Source organism: Parasteatoda tepidariorum, chromosome 8 (genome assembly GCF_982258835.1).
Source record: "Parasteatoda tepidariorum strain Cologne lab strain chromosome 8, Ptep-v5.0, whole genome shotgun sequence".
Lineage (NCBI taxonomy): Eukaryota > Metazoa > Arthropoda > Arachnida > Araneae > Theridiidae > Parasteatoda > Parasteatoda tepidariorum.
In genome coordinates this window covers 46,885,717-46,899,828 of record NC_141762.1, presented here as the reverse complement: position 1 = coordinate 46,899,828, position 14,112 = coordinate 46,885,717, and the positions used below count along the sequence as shown (strand labels likewise).

Sequence of the window (14,112 nt, the reverse complement as noted above, 5' to 3'; positions counted from 1 at the left end):
ACCCGTGATGTTGAATAATTATATAATATAAAATGGTATTTTTCAAAGTATGCAATAAAAAATTAAGCAAAAGTTTAAAAAGTCTACCAAAAAAGGAGAAAAAAAAAAACTTATTAACATTAATGCGTCTTGAGAAAAGATACTTCCGTTGAAATATGCGAATGCACTGATTTGAACCTTTGGAATAAAAAAGCAGCAATTTTCGAAATTTCTTTCCCAAAAGTACCCGATTTACTCTCTGGAATAAAACCGATTTTTTCCCCCCGCATTGCAACTCTATGGGAAGCTAGAAGTGTCTGTCTCGATTTTTAAACAAATTTTAAAAAATTTAGTGTTACAGACCTTAAGGCAGGGAAATATTTTGCATGCAATATAAAAGTGAAAATTAATAGCACAATATAAGAGACAATCGAAATGCATTTACAAAATCCGATCATCACGCGCTTTTTATTGAGAATTTGTGTTTCATAATTATTTCGACCGATCCGGATGCAAAGAAATAATCCGTTGGAAGTGTATAAACGTTTTGAAAATATTGATTTACTTATGTGTGACCTGTACTCCAACAACGACAGCCAACATCAGCAACCATTAAATACTTGGAGAAAACACCAGCAAACTACAATTCTAACTGAGGTTTTTAAACTAGTTCGTAGAACTTTGAAGGATTCGGGTAGCCATTATCGAGGTTGCGAATAACGAATAGAGTTAGCTACTTTAATTTGCATATTAAAACCCATTTACACCAGTGGTCAAGGCTTGTGAAAGCCGTCTCCTTACGCCACTCGCATAAAAAGAGTCGCGTAAAATCTGTATCTTTCCTTATGTCAAGAATAAAATAGGAGCAAAAACTATAATCTACAAAATAACAGCGCGCTTTTGATGTTGTTCTTTTACGTCGCACTAGAGCTTCACAATGGGCTATTGGCGACGGTCTGGGAAACATCCCTGAGGATGATCCGAAGACATGCCGTCACAATTTTGATCCTCTGCAGAGGGGATGGCAACCCCGCTTCGGTAGCCCGACGACCTGCACGCGAAGTCGAGCACTTTACGGTAGAACAGTTTAACGAGGACCAATACCGCACACCCTCGGTCCCTACGCAGACTGATCCAAGTGGTCACCCACCCGCACACTGACCGTAGCCAGTGATGCTTGACTTCGGTGATCTGATGGGAACCGTGTCTTAACGATCAGTCCACTGCGGGACAATTTAAACGGAAAACATTTGAAATCAAAATAACGAATATTTATTTTGCTTATTGCAACTGTTATATTTTTATTACATATTATTCGCTTAATTCAGAAAATGACCAGGTTTGATTGCCTTTAAAGTTCCCAATATTCCCAGTTAAAAAAATAAGTCTTTGGCATTACTAATTTTAAGTAAAAATTTAAATTCATAATTTAATTAAATTAAAACATAAATAATGACAATATTTAGTTTCGGAGAAAAAAATGGCATTGAAACATTTTAACGAGTGTATTTAGTATTCACTAATTTTTCATAATTAATATTCTGTTGATTATAATCTAAAATATGTAGACATGACTTAAATTTAGAAATTAATATTTTCACATGGATATCATTCACCATTTAGAAGTGACTCTTAACTGTTACAGTAAGTGGTAGGGAAACGAAGTTTTGAGTCTGATGAAGACTTTGTTCACAGTATTTAGGTAATTACTGTATTTAAATGCTTCATAAAGTTTAACATTAGTTGAATTTATTTAGTCCTTTCAATTTAATATGCCTTTTTATTTATAATTATTTAATAATTATCATTTATTAATTATTTTAAAGTATGTAAAAACTTATTTAATGTACTACAAATACCTTAAGAAAATTTTAGAACGCATGAGGCATCAAGGGTGACATTTTCAGAAGAACGGCGGGGGAAAACAGCTGCAACTTTTGACTACTGTTTACTCGTAATACTGCACGAATTAAGTGAACGAAAACTGCTCATCTCCCTAACTGTCAAAGGGTTTACATCCATCAACTAATTTAAAAAATGCAATAAAGCAAATTTCAAAAACTGAAGGCCACATCCAGACAGATCAATTTTAATAACAAACTGTTTCATACAAGCAAAGAACAATCACAATGAGCAACTCACAAATGGCTTTTGAAAGTAGAGAATTTATATAACCACATTAGCTATTTGATCATACATCTGCTAAAAACATTCTAGTGGCCAATCATTCAGAGCATATACATGCACTCAAAATATTAAAATAAATGTCAGGCACCAGATCAGATGTACACATTTCCGGAACATTCAAATATTCATTAATATATTCTCAATCCAGAATGAAGGGGGGAAAAACTGATAAAAGCTACAAACTGTACAAAATTATGCCCCAGTTGGAGCTAACAAATGTTTATTTAAAGTGCAAGTGTTAATGTTTAACGTCATTTTTTCATAAAATTGAAACAGCTGTAATTCAAAGATCATCATCATCTTCATCCGGGAGTGAGGTGTTTTGGGCTTCCTAAAACAAACAGAAGAATAATTAAAGAATTAATGTTTGCTAATGGTAAAACATAATTTCAAACTAGCTGCCCCCTCCCAAAAAAATAACCAACAAGTTTTTAAAAAGAGACTAATGAACAAATTCATTGAGCTGATTAATTTCAAAGCCATAACCATGTTATTAACATTATATAAACCATCAAATTAATAAAATAAATCCTATATTTAGTTTAAAAAGGTGAAAAGTTGCTAATGGGAAAAATATAAAAATTTTTATAAAGAAAAATATACAATTGTCTCGAATAGAACTGTCTAACATTTCAGTCAGGCCTAGACCAGAAACTAAAATAAAGCAGAAAACTTAATACAGTACAGAACCCGTTATCCGGAAATCAGAAAACCGGAACGAAATTCGATAAATTTTCCCGCTATTTTAAATTTTTTTTTCTTTTTTTCTTCCTCATAAGATTTTAGGATTTTTCGTTCTTTTTTGAAAGATGTTTACCTTACCATCATTTTGGTAATAATCATTAGTGTATTACTTCATCGTTTTTTCTTCTTTTTATGATTATTTCCAATTGTTCTTTTTTTAGTTGGTTTTAACAATAAAAAAAATGGCTTGTTTCAGCGATTCAGAAAACCGAAAAAATCAGTTATCCGGATAATCGGTTCCCTACTGTAATAATTAAAAAAAAAAAAAAAAAAACGCCCTGTATTTACTCTTCTTACAGTTGAACATTATAGTCAAGTTAAAAGAGTGAACTCAAAGAAATAATCCTTCAATAAGCATAATTTAGCATCCTTAATTTAGTTAGAGGCTCTAGTAAATAATTTGCAAGATCATAAAAATAGTAAGTAAAAAAATAAAATTTAGTTTAATAGGAACATATATCTTTGTTAAAAATAATAAATACCTTCATGTCATTCTCTAACTTAGCTTGCCATTCAGGATCCATAGTTACTTCTGGTGGAGCCAAAGCAGGCATAGCAACGAACTCTAGATTAGGGTCTCCAATCAACTTCCTTGCCAACCATAAGAAAGGCTTCTCAAAGTTGTAATTACTCTTGGCACTAATGTCATAGTACTGGAATAAAAAAATTGTTTTAATGGAGATAAAAAAAACTAGATTTACTGTTTCTATATTTTTAATTAATAAATAACCATTCATCATTTTAGACAATAAATTCACTTCCCCATCAATATTTCTGCAGATATATCACAATTTTGTAAACTAATTTGCATCATACAAAATAACAAACTATAAAATTCTGTAAATATTAAGGAAACAAATATACCTGTAAATTCTTTTTTCGGTGGAATACAATAGACTTTGCTTTAACTTTTCTATCTTTTACATCAACTTTATTGCCGCAAAGAACAATTGGAATGTTTTCACACACTCTGACTAAATCTCTGTGCCAGTTAGGTACATTTTTGTAGGTGACTCTTGAAGTAACATCAAACATGATGATGGCACACTGACCTGTAACAAAAAAGAACTACCGATTTAACCACACAAGTTTTATTTAAGCAGAGGTTATTGCGAGCCCAAGTCAAAATTCCGGAAAATTTCTTGAGCTTAAAAAAAATTTAAACAAGGTTTTATTCCCCCTTTCTCAATATTTCTCAGCTTATTTAAAATATATTTAAGATTTTACACATACCTATGATGACCTGAAGAAGTAATTAGAATTTAAAAATATGTCTCTTTCTTGAGTTGATGATTATAACAACTATTTACTGATAAAAATAAATATTAATCATGAATAAGCTAATCATGAGCAAGTAAATTTCTGGCTCTCCCTTACAAGCAAATAAAATAAACTGTGTTTTTAAGTTCCACCTTTGAAAATTTGATTTCCGGAAACTTATGTGATCAATGATTTTTTGAAACATCTGGACCTTCGATCTCCGACAATCCAGATTTTTCTGGAGCACAATTTTTAAGCTACTACAACAGTCATACTCAAAAAGAAGAAATTTTTCTAGACTTTTCTAGGTCAACCTGTATAGAATGATATAAAAAAGCAACAAAATAGTAATAAAATTTATACTTCATAAAAATTTTAATTATTTATTTAAAAAATAAAATAAAAAATTAATATTTACTAAAAACAGGCAATGGGATATTCAAAAATCCTGGGTAGTCAAGCTCAGAAAACCTATTACCTTATTTTACCTGAATTTCTAATTAAGTGCCATGTCTTAATGAAAGTAGAAGTTTATTAGAATCGACACCTTTAAAATTATAATAGAAAAGAAGAAATTACGATAGATTATGCTTACATTTATTGAAAGATAAATAAATTAAAAAATAATAATAATAATAATAATAATCGAAATTAAGGAGAAGCACAAGAAATTGAGAAAAATAAATGTATACCTATTAACACTTTTACACGATAAAAATTTGTTCTGAATGAAGCAGAAAAGGAAAATAAAAAACCACATTACACATATAAATTAATAAATGGCGTTCAGTTATATCTTCAATAATTAAATTTTTAATTCAATGTAATCATCAAATAGCCTTAAATATGCAAAAGCTACACACCTGGGAAATTGCATAGAAAAAAACTGAGAATTCAATATTTAATTAAAATTAGTATGGTTTAATATTTATTAATAAAATAATTAGTTTTTTAAAAATAATTTTGGGCAAAAAAATAACTGGGGTTACTAAACATTTTTGGAAAAATAAATTAGTATAAAAGGATTACCACTCTTATAATAGGAAAAATTAAGGACTCTTTGAGAAATCAAGGACCTTAAAATAGGATAATTTTTTATCATTAAATATGCAGATCAATTACCTTTCTTTTATTGTCCTTAGAGCAAGACTTATAATTGAAGATAATTTAAATTAATTCATAAATTGAAAAGCATTCAACTTGTTTTAAGAGCATACTAATGTGCTTTAGTTATGATGGAAAAGGGAAGTATTTGTTCTTTACAGAATATTGGGAAGCCAAACACCTTAAATTTTCATTAGAAGTGCTTTACTTTTGAATTTATATTAACTTCATACTTTTTTTCTTAAACATTTACACTGATTGCAATGATAGTACTTCATTTAAGTAAAAATTATCAGTTTTTATAAAATGAAATTATTTCAGTAACTTAAAAAAGTTATTAAACTACCTTTACATAATTGAACTCTTATCAGAACTAATGCCACCATAAAAGTGGCAGGGCACAATTACTGAATATATCCAATGCCACATAAATGGCAAAAATCAAGTCTATTTTTATTATATTCACAATTAATTTAATTATAAATATTATGGAGGAAAGTTAAATCTGAAGTATTTCCACATTGTTAAGGGTTAACATACTTGGAAATAGTACTTACTTTTTATTTTTAATGATTTCATTGAAATAGGATAAGTATTCAAATTCTGACCTATGAGGTAAATACAGGCCATACCAATATTCAGCCACCTTAAATTAATTTTAATTGCTACACCTTAAATTTAGTCAGTCAGAAACTAGGCTTAATTTAAAACTTTTCATTACTCTTTGCAGTAAATAGTTTTCTGAAAAATAGGAAACAAGTAGTTTGATATAATGTAGCTGGGAAAAAAAAAAAAAAAAAAAAAAAAAAAAAAAGACCAGTGAAATGTGTGTTGTTTTAAAGTTGTTTTTAACTAATGAAAAACCCTATTTAAATTTATTTTCTGATTCATTCTATGAATAAAAATACTGTTTAATGGAATAATGGAACATTAAAAAAAAAAATGGAAAATTATACTCTAACATAACTTATTTAAGTTGCATTACCTTAATTTTCATTTTAAACTAATAGAGTAAATTTCAATTATGTCCTTACTCAAGAAGATTGTGTTATTAACATTAAAACAATATATCGCATTTATGATAATTAAAAAAATAATAATTTATTACCTTGAATGTAATAGCCATCACGTAGTCCACCAAATTTTTCCTGACCAGCAGTGTCCCAGACATTAAATCTAATTGCTCCTCTATTAGTATGAAACACTAGAGGATGCACTTCAACCCCAAGTGTGGCTGCAAATCATAAATTTTTTTAAATAATCTTCAAAAAATGCCAAATATTTAATTTTAACATTTTATAAAACATTCTTTATAAACCTACTCAGTAAATTTCACAAACTTATGAACATTATAATAATGATATAAATGTAATGTTCTTATAATAAGAATCACTTTACAACAAAAAATATTTTAATATAAAAAAAATATATAATACACAATGCTCTTTAGTTCTACCCCCCCCCCCCATTACTGCATATGTTTGAAAATTATATTCACATTTTGTGAAGCGCTTATATTATTTACATTTTTCAATTTTGTATTGTTTTCTGAACACATATTCTTTGGAAAAATGGCTGATCATAACCAGTGTCACACTATATGCTTAGAAAAAAAATTAAAATTTAAAGGAAGTAGTTAGAAAAATGCAATCAAAATTAAAAGTGCTAAATTATTCAAGATTCCCCAAAAAACATGGTACGATGTAATTCTGCAAATAAGATTAATAAGATAATGTATAAATTAGAGATGTAACGAATAGTGATTTGGCCAAATACCGAATATTAAGCAGCAAAATAGCAACTTAAAAAATAAAAAAAAAACAATATTGATTTTCTAAGTATATATAAATTAGTATAATATAACATGTATATACAAGTCTACTCTATCAGAAACACGTAAAATTGCACCGCTATCATAAAAACTTCTACAAAAAGATATCCTATAAAAGCCAAACAGAAAAATAAAATCTCAACTTAACTTTATTCTCATTGTATTTGAAGAAAAAAGTGAACATGAAAGATTAAAGATCATTAAAAACGTTCTGTAAAAAAATTGTGATATAATAAAAAGTCTATAAAAAAAAAAGCAAGAGAAACAGAAGGAAAAAAAAAAGTTTTGATAGAAACACTGTGCTATAATTAACTGAAAATCATCAGAAACAAAACAAATAAAAAACTTCTAATTCTTTAAAAAAAAAAAAATGATGAAACAGACAGGCTTGAAAATAATTTAAAAAAAATAAATAAATAAAAATAAACAGTACAAAAATTTATAGTTTAATATAAAGTAGTCTAGTTTCAATACTTCCAAGTGTTACTTTTCCATTTGTCTCAGAACATTAACAAGATTTAGAACTTAATAAATAAGTGGCAGAACTATTTTTAATAATGTATAGTGAAAAATACGATTTTAGATTATTCTTCATCAAATCAAGCCAAATTAAAAAAAAAAAAAAAACTTCTTAAAAAATACTTTGCTAAATATTTAGCAGAACATCTGGTCAACCAAATATTCGTTACATCCCTAGTATAAAAGCATAGATCTTCATGAAATTTGAAACAAGCTGGTTTGCCTAAGTGATTCTAACTATTCTTTCATTTGATACTGGGCTGCATAGACTTGAATGTAGATTATACTAAATCTTATGTAGAAAAATAATGCAATCAAGAAATTTATGCACCAAATATTTATGGTAACTTCAATAAATGCTTGAATTGATTGAATAAATTAACTCATTCTATTTTTTGTAAATTACAATTAGTTTACTTATAAGGAAATTTGTTAGACATGATTAATTGGAAATATTCATGTATGGTTACATAGTAAAAATTCGATTTATCAGGAACTATTCGTCCAATTTCGCTCGAATTTTAGATTTTGCCATGTAATATTACATGTAACAAATGCTGCAACAAAAAAAATTTTACTGTATAATTCAAAACTTTTGACCATTAAGCGTTTCAAACTTTGGAGCACTCTCAAGACCAAACTTCCTAGAACTTTGAAAACAATAAAAATTGCAAAGTTAGATTCTTTTTTGGCATATGACAGAAGCAGAGCAAATAGTGTTTGAAACAGCAGGTAAACAACCAATTAGTCCCATAAAAACTCACCAACATATTTTTTCTCAAATTCACCAGTTACGTGACGTTTAACAAAAGTTGTTTTTCCAGTACCTCCATCTCCAACGAGAACACACTAGAAAGATGAAAGCCACAATTTATTTTTTAGAAATGCTAAAAATAAAAATAGGACACAAATTTCTACAGAACCACAGTATAGAAAAATTCTAGCTCAGCTTTATTTTAAATGATAAATTAACTACGGAGTACTGAGTTTTATTCAAGCAATAATTGTCAACTACTTGATGCCTACTCAAAACAGGGTTGGCTTTTTGCCGGCAGAAACTGGTTTTAACCGGTAAAAACTGGCAGAAACTTAAAAAAAAAAAAACTTCTATATTAGTTCTAGTAATTGCCAGAATTTTACTTACCAATATTAACCCAGATTTTGTACTTTATGTTGTAGCTTTGCAAAACAAATCTGCCCCATTTCCTGCCCCAGCTGCTACATGGTGGTCCAGTTTTAAAAAATATTCAATAGATGAAAGTTTCACAAATCTTGCTTGTTCCTTGATGGCAATGCCTGCTAGTTCTGCTGGAGTTCAGGTTTAGAAACTGCATCAAAACTTTTCTTTTGTTATAGATTACTACAGAGTGCAAAGAATGCAATATTTGATTTTGAATGGTGGTAATTTTGTAAATAAATTGTACTTTGTTTAACATTTGTTTCTCCTACGAATTATCCATTGCATGTCAATCTTAGTACTTACTTTTATGTCATTTTCTGAATTTCTGCCATGCCAGTTTTAACCGGTTTCTACCAGTGGTTTTAACCACTTCGACAGAAACTTGCCAACCTTGACTCAAAACCATATCTATCCAATAAATAAGCCGGATTCTGATTTCGGACCTGGAAATAGGGTCCCCATAGTTTGGTCAGAACAATCAAAGCCTGAACCCTGTTAATGAAAATTTTACTTTTCGTGTATATTGCCATATCACAAGAAATTTTCAAGTGAATTGAAAAGTTTGTGAAACAATATTAAATTTGTTTATCCAAAGACAATTTCCAAGTAAAAAAAGTATTTTATTAAATAGTAGTGCCAAACTTTTTTTAATTGTATGGTATACAATTTTTTACATCAATGTAAATTTACATAACAAATAACAAAATTTGAGCAAAATCGGTTGAATAGTTCGAGAAATTTGATTTTAAATGTAAGCATGGCTGCCAATACGGATAGTATATTACATATTTTACACTTTGGGAATTTTAAGGATTTCTATGGTTATCAAAATAGAAAAACTGCAATATTTTCCAGTTATGACTTCACATTAAATGTTGAAATGTTATTACACTTGGTCATAATTTTAAATAGTAATAGGCACTTAATTGATCAGATCTAGTTAGCTGACCTTGCTTCCTTATGTATTAGTGAACCAGGAGAATTTTTATTAAGCCAATATGATAGGAGAAACTGGCAAAATCCAGTAGAGCTGGCAGCAATGTATAAGACTTCTGTAAAATTAAGACTTATCAGGAACTATTCAACTGACTTGGCTCAAACTTTGTATTTTGTCATGTAAAATTACATGCTTTAAAAAGAAAAAAATTATATTCTTTACATTTCAAAATTTCTTCTCTCCATGGAATTATCTTCAGGTGATAAATTCTATAAATGAGCGAAATTTTTTAAAAAATTCTCGGAGTCCTCAAGTTATGGCGAAATATACCCAAAAAGTAAAATTAACATTAAGGGGTCCAAACTTAGGATAGCCTTTCTGACCAAACTATGTGGACTACATTTCCCAGATTACAGTGAAACTTTAAATTTTAGAGGTAGAAATTTGAATCTGTCAAAAGAAAGGTATGTTTATTCAGAGAAACTACCTTTTTGTGCCTGCGTTTACTATTGTCTGCACTAATTATTTAGTATATTTGAGGTCACCCTCTTGAACCTCTTTGAACTAGAATGTGAAAATCTGATCAATATATCAAAAGTTATTCAGGGTGGTCCTTTTTGGTGAATTGTACATTTTCCTTTTAGATTGATTGTACATTATTTTCAACATATATATTAATAATAAGACAAAGGAAAAGCAGTGAGAAATTCATTCTTATGTACATAAAATTTCTGCAAAAAAATTTCACAATTCATTTTAGATTATGAATTACTTACATCTAACATTTGAATTGATGACTGAACAACAGATAAATAAAAATGATTTATAGCTGTTGACATTATTTAGAACTAGTACTATCAATTCAAACATTTTACACTTTTAATTCAAAGTTGATCATACCTGAAGAAAAACAATAAAATGTAAATGTATTTTACTAGGTACTCAAGTTCTCTTAATTCTATACCAGCCAACTGTCTTGTCTTAAAATGCAGAATTTACTTATTTTCAATTTCTATTCAAAGAATACAGTACAGTTAAAATTCTTATGAAAAACTTTTAAAGCAGATAGGATAAAACGTGCTTCAACACATTCAAATAAATCTGATACAGAAGAAAAATGAGTTCCTTTTATACTATGTCCTACATTTTAAATTTTATATTAATTTAAGTCTAACATCAGGTTGAAGTATAGAAAAAATTAAACACATGAAATTGCAATGCACACATAAGGGGTTTCAAGGTACAAAATTTTATTAAATGTTTTTAAAATATAGAAAGATTTAAGTCTCAAAGCAAAAAATAAATGCTAAAAGCTTCCACAAAATGTAATTAAATTTTTTTAATGCAGACAGCATACTTTTAGCAGTTGAGGCATAAAGCAATTAGCGAAAAAGTTTTAAATAAAAAATAATTAAAAGAAAAGCAAAAAATTAGCCAAAAGAAAAAATAAATAAAATAAATCTTACCTTGAAAGTAGGAACTCCATCACCCTGATCCAACATATTCTACATAAAAAGAAACAAATATAATTATTGGTACAGGACAATTTCAACTAACAAGAGTTGCAAATTAACAGCCATTGACTTATTATAAGCCAAAAGATTATATTTGTGCTGTGTTCAGAAGTAAATGAAACTTTTTTAAAAAAAGGGAAAGAAAAAAAAAATACTGGATAGCTAACGTGTAACACATAACTCTCCTTAGCATAGCAGTATGCCTATGACATGATAAAGACCATGGTATTTCAAGATCTAAAATTAGGTTTTAGTAACAGGACTTAACTTTTCTCAAACTAAAGGCAACCATATACAACCAAGATTGTAAAAATTTAGCTTAATATAAAAAAAATTAGAAAAATCTAAAAATTAAGGGACTAATACATTAAAACAAATGTTACTTAAATTTAATTTGAATCTTATAAAATATTCTTTTAAAAAAAAAAAAGATCGGTAGAAAGGTAATACAACCTTATATACTATGTTCTCTTAATTCGAATTCATAATTTTGATTAGTAACAAGTTTTTCTTTTTTTTTAAACAGCAATTTCCAACCAAAAGAAATAAGTTTCTACCAATAAAGAAACTTTCATTATGAAATATTAAAACACTTTTATTACAATAGAATTTAAAAATTTGATTTCAAGTTATTAAACATTTTTAAATAAGTTTAAGATGCAACTAGAAAAACTTAATTTATAGAATGTGCAAATTAAAATACTTCTAGCTTTTCAAAACCCAATCTAACAGTCAAAATATTTAATTAACATATTCAAACTTTATTAATGTCACTTTAAGATTGCCCAGTCTTCACAACTTTCAGGCACATGAGTAACTAAAAAAATATCACAGAAAAGGACCGACACACCTCATGGCTTCTCATGGGCAAATCTGCATGTTTCTATATAATTTTTTTTATTATTTAAGTTTGGAGCTTTGTCAATTGTATGTGGTGCAGTAGATCACTATACAGAAATATTCTCCACAAATGTAAAATCTTTACAATCCTAGGCAACAACCACAAAAAAATATAATTTACATTTTAATATATTCACTACTTACTTTCCCATAATAGCACATATTGAACACTAAACAAGGACAGTATAATAATATAAAAACCACTGAAGTCCCATAATGAATCGTAAATCAAGGTGAACAAATAAATTAAGTTAGTATTAGGAATATTAACTGCACTTTGCAATACCACAGTTACAAGGATAGAACTTTTAGCTTTCTCTATCAAGGTGAAATGACAATAGGATACACTACATTCTAAAATTTACACTATAAATAGGTTAGTACAACTTTCCTTACCCCTATAACAAACATTTCTATTTATATAAATATTTCAATGTTATAATTTTAAATTCCTAAATTTGTTATCACTTAACATAAGGAAATATTCAATGTTAAAAAAGGAGAAATTGCCAGGTATTTATATTATCTTTACTGAAACGATGTAAAAATTTACCAATAATATTAGTGGGAATTCGTACCATGTGTTAATAACAGCATTTAAAAAATAAGAAGAACCATTTGAATTGAGATCATTAACATTAACCCTCTAACATGAAATTAATATGATGACATAGAAAATTAATTACCTATTATATTTAAAATGTCTTACAATACTAATAACAAGCGCTTGAAAATTTACACAAAACAAGGTAAGGACTAAAAATTGGTATTTAAATAATATCAACAATTAACAAGTTGAACTAGATTTTCATAATGCAACAAAGATAAAGAAAAGAACGAGCAACGTTTTTCCTTTTTAAAAAGATAGCTAGACGTGACAATGAGTCTTGGGCCTAAGAGAATATAAAGACGCATGTGACTCATGCAAAAGAATTGCCGTACCGGCTAACTTATTTAAAAAATAGAGAAATATTATGAGAAGGAACCGCATGTACTTACTCAGAAATTTTACAAAGCACAAAAAGTAAAAGTAAATGATGACTTTACAAAACAAATAATTTAAATAGGTGAATAATTTTCAGACAACTCCTGCACGTCCAAAATATAGAGAAAGAGACGGAAGGAATGGCGGGAAGAGATGAGTAGTGCAGTCTAAAAACAACTCAAATATAAAACACCAGATCGTTTTAAGTAAAAGAGATTCAGACTGGAATAGTTTAATTCTCAAAGATGCGTCGAAATCGTAATTGAGTTAGGACCTTGCTATATTTAATTTGGTATGCCTCAAGCATTGTAGTAAAAATGAATCAATGTTTGGCGTAATGAATTCAATTTGTTGTTGTTGTTTTTGTTAATTTACGTCGCACTAGAGCTGCGCAATGGGCTATTGGCGATGGTCTGGGAGACATCCCGGAGGATGATCCGAAGACATGCCATCACAACTTTGATCCTCTGGGGAGGGGATGGCACCCCCGCTTCGGTAGCTCAACGACCTGCACGCGAAGTCGAGCACTTTACGGTAGCACAGTTTAACGAGGACCTATACCGCACACCCTCGGTCCCTATGCAGACTGATCCAAGTGGTCACCCACCCGCACACTGACCGCAGCCAGTGATGCTTGACTTCGGTGATCTGCTGGGAACAGTATCTTAACGTTCAGTCCACTGTGGGACATGAATTCAATTTAATTAGCCTCCAAAAAGATCAAGAATGCTACCATAAACTACTCGAAATCGAAAACACGCACAAGTCGTAAGTGACGAAAATTGTTCGCGAGTCATCGGATCACCCTCAATGTCTTCGGATCATTCTTAAGAATGTATGACATTTGTTACCTGAATCCTTGGATAGTAGAATTTCAAAGCAATGGCGTGTAGAGATGGGAAGGTAGTATGACTGATAAAGGAAAGAGAAACAAGATAATGATAATCTGAATTATTTATTTACCAAAGATAT

General features: G+C 29.1%; 1 protein-coding gene across 2 annotated transcripts; it reads right to left on the bottom strand.

The window, feature by feature from the left end:
- Positions 1-2,052: 2,052 nt before the first annotated feature.
- Positions 2,053-13,257, bottom strand: Ran (RAN, member RAS oncogene family). 2 transcript variants are annotated; one of them, XM_071181447.2, is made up of 7 exons: positions 12,842-13,257; positions 11,208-11,246; positions 8,389-8,473; positions 6,383-6,508; positions 3,775-3,962; positions 3,393-3,563; positions 2,053-2,497 (listed from the first exon to the last, which is right to left on the bottom strand). In XM_071181447.2, the coding sequence occupies exons 2-7, from the start codon at positions 11,241-11,243 to the stop codon at positions 2,450-2,452; spliced, it is 654 nt and encodes a 217-aa protein (XP_071037548.1). In that variant the 5' UTR covers positions 11,244-11,246; positions 12,842-13,257; the 3' UTR covers positions 2,053-2,449. The 2 variants fall into 2 exon arrangements, with proteins under 2 accessions (XP_071037548.1, XP_015907428.1); XM_016051942.4 differs by having other exon boundaries at positions 13,155-13,257.
- Between the last annotated feature and the right edge of the window lie 855 nt (positions 13,258-14,112).